Source organism: Ostrea edulis, chromosome 4 (assembly GCF_947568905.1).
Source record: "Ostrea edulis chromosome 4, xbOstEdul1.1, whole genome shotgun sequence".
Lineage (NCBI taxonomy): Eukaryota > Metazoa > Mollusca > Bivalvia > Ostreida > Ostreidae > Ostrea > Ostrea edulis.
The window spans coordinates 31,158,074-31,160,573 of record NC_079167.1 but is presented as its reverse complement, the minus strand read 5'-3'; the positions used below and the strand labels follow the sequence as shown (position 1 = coordinate 31,160,573).

At 37.3% G+C, this 2,500-nt stretch overlaps 1 protein-coding gene across 2 annotated transcripts in view; it reads left to right on the top strand.

The window, feature by feature from the left end:
* The window catches only part of LOC125669996 (probable ATP-dependent RNA helicase DDX46), a 25,572-nt gene that overhangs the window by 18,880 nt on the left and 4,192 nt on the right, over positions 1-2,500 (top strand). For both annotated transcript variants that reach the window (XM_056161203.1, XM_056161202.1), the window contains exons 15-16: positions 337-499; positions 1,155-1,304. In XM_056161203.1, the coding sequence (XP_056017178.1) occupies positions 337-499; positions 1,155-1,304 (313 nt within the window). The remainder of the gene's footprint in view (positions 1-336; positions 500-1,154; positions 1,305-2,500) is intronic.

The following is a 2,500-nucleotide window of genomic DNA, read 5'->3' as shown; positions in this document are numbered from 1 at the left end:
ATATATTTAGCAAGAGCTAATTTTAGCTGCTTTATAAATCCAGGAAAGGTAGCAATTACCTCCGATATGGAATAAATTGTTAGCGATATTCAGTTTTAGTGACCTCATCACTCTCGTTAATAATGCCATAATCAAAGCCTCACTAAAAATTCTGCTTATATGGTATATTATTGTAATAGGCAACTTTGCAAGTTTAGGTGAAGATAAAGTTCTTTACTATTGTATAACAATCCGAGATGATCTGGTGTATGTTCAGTCTGTTTTGCCGCTTGCACTAGTATTTCATGCACAGAAATGGTAAATTCCTTGTCTCATAAATTTCATTTTTGAATTCAGACGGACAGGTCGAGCAGGAAACAAAGGTTATGCCTTCACTTTTATAACTCCGGAACAGGAGAGGTATTCAGGGGACATCATCAAGGCCCTGGAATTGTCTGGTGCTCCTGTGAATGTGGATCTGGAAAAATTGTGGAATGACTACAAGGAGAGAGCCAAGGCTGTGAGTTCTTGTTTCATTATACAACAGTAGGCTGTGAGTTCTTGTTCATTATACAACAACAGCATGTGAGTTCTTGTTCATTATAAAACAGCAGGCTGTGAGTTCTTGTTCATTATACAACAACAGGCTGTGAGTTCTTGTTTCATTATACAACAACAGGCTGTGAGTTCTTGTTCATTATACAACAACAGGCTGTGAGTTCTTGTTCATTATACAACAGCAGGCTGTGAGTTCTTGTTTCATTATACAACAACAGGCTGTGAGTTCTTGTTCATTATACAACAGCAGGCTGTGAGTTCTTGTTTCATTATACAACAGGCTGTGAGTTCTTGTTCATTATACAACAGCAGGCTGTGAGTTCTTGTTCATTATACAACTGGAGGCTGTGAGTTCTTGTTTCATTATACAACAGCAGCCTGTGAGTTCTTGTTCATTATAAAACAGCAGGCTGTGAGTTCTTGTTTCATTATACAACAACAGGCTGTGAGTTCTTGTTCATTATACAACAACAGGCTGTGAGTTCTTGTTCATTATACAACAGCAGGCTGTGAGTTCTTGTTCATTATACAACAGCAGGCAGGCACATGGAAATATAAGCAATGAATTGGATGTTTCATTATGTTTTATATTGTTTAATTTATTTTCGTATATTCAGGAGGGTAGAACTGTTAAACGTTCCAGCGGTTTCTCTGGGAAAGGGTTCAAATTTGACGAGACGGAGGCACAGCTGGCCAATGAGAGGAAGAAGTTACAAAAGGCAGCCCTCGGACTCCAGGACTCGGATGATGAAGATACTGGTGTCGACGTAAGTTTGATTTTATATGTTTACCCTTCTTACCTACGATAAAAGTTTTTTATCCCCTGCAAATGAAGTTTAAGTAGCTACATTGGTTTCATCTGTCCATCTGTCTGTCCATTTGTCCATAGATGCGTTTTGTCTGAGGATTTTCTCAGAGGGTGTTAATTCACTTTTTACCAAATTTTGTGTAAATCTGGTATTTTCAGATTAATTTGTTCAATTTTGAGAAGTTATAACCATTTGTAGTAGGGAATGTCTAGTTTAATAACTAATTTCATTTACCAAAAGACAAGAAGAGTTATTGTGTAGCTATTGTGTTTTAGGTATAAAGCTAAACTATACGTTCAAATGAGGTTTTCAGATCAAAATTTGTCAGTTGTCCATCTGTCTGTCGTCTAAAATTTCCCCATGTTTGTCTTCTCACAAGAACCACACGAGCCAATTTCATCCAATCTTGGCACAAGGTATCCATGGATGAAGGGGATTCAAGTTTATCAGTAAAACTCTGTGCCCCTTCCAACGGGTATGATGAAGAGTAGTTAAACTAGGGGGGGGTGGGAGGGGGGGGTGTTTACAAAAATCTTCTCAAGAGCACTGGACCGGAAAAGCCACATCTTGCATAGATTTCTTTTGGAGGGAAGATTTAAGTTGTTCAAATCAAGATCCCTAGAACCAGGATGGGATTTTGATATTCAACATAGGAATAAATGAGTATAGGGAAATTCTGTAAATACCTTCTAAAGAATTACAAAGGTGCCATTCGCCAAATTAAGATACAAGCATCCTCATGTAGTGTAGGTTTTAGTTTAATTATTCACATCATGACTCACATGGGTTTTGATGGGGCTACAAGAAGGATTAAGGAAATCTTCTCCAGAACCACCAGGGTTTTATATATCAAAGTTAATTTGTAAGCATTGCTACTTAATGAATATGAATGTTTGTTCATCCCATGGCCTGGGGGTCTTGATGGGACTACAACAGAAGTCTAAAATTTTACAAAGGATTATGATTTATCTGAAAATTCCATCAAACTTTCTTATAGAGAACCACCCTGGCTCAGTATGGTAAATTTATTTGCAAGCATTGTCATGTAGTGTAGATTCATTTTTATTCACACGACAACCCAAGGTGCATTCAAGTTTTACAAAGGAATTTCTTGGAAACTTCTTTGAAAGTCGAGAATAACAATGACTAACATT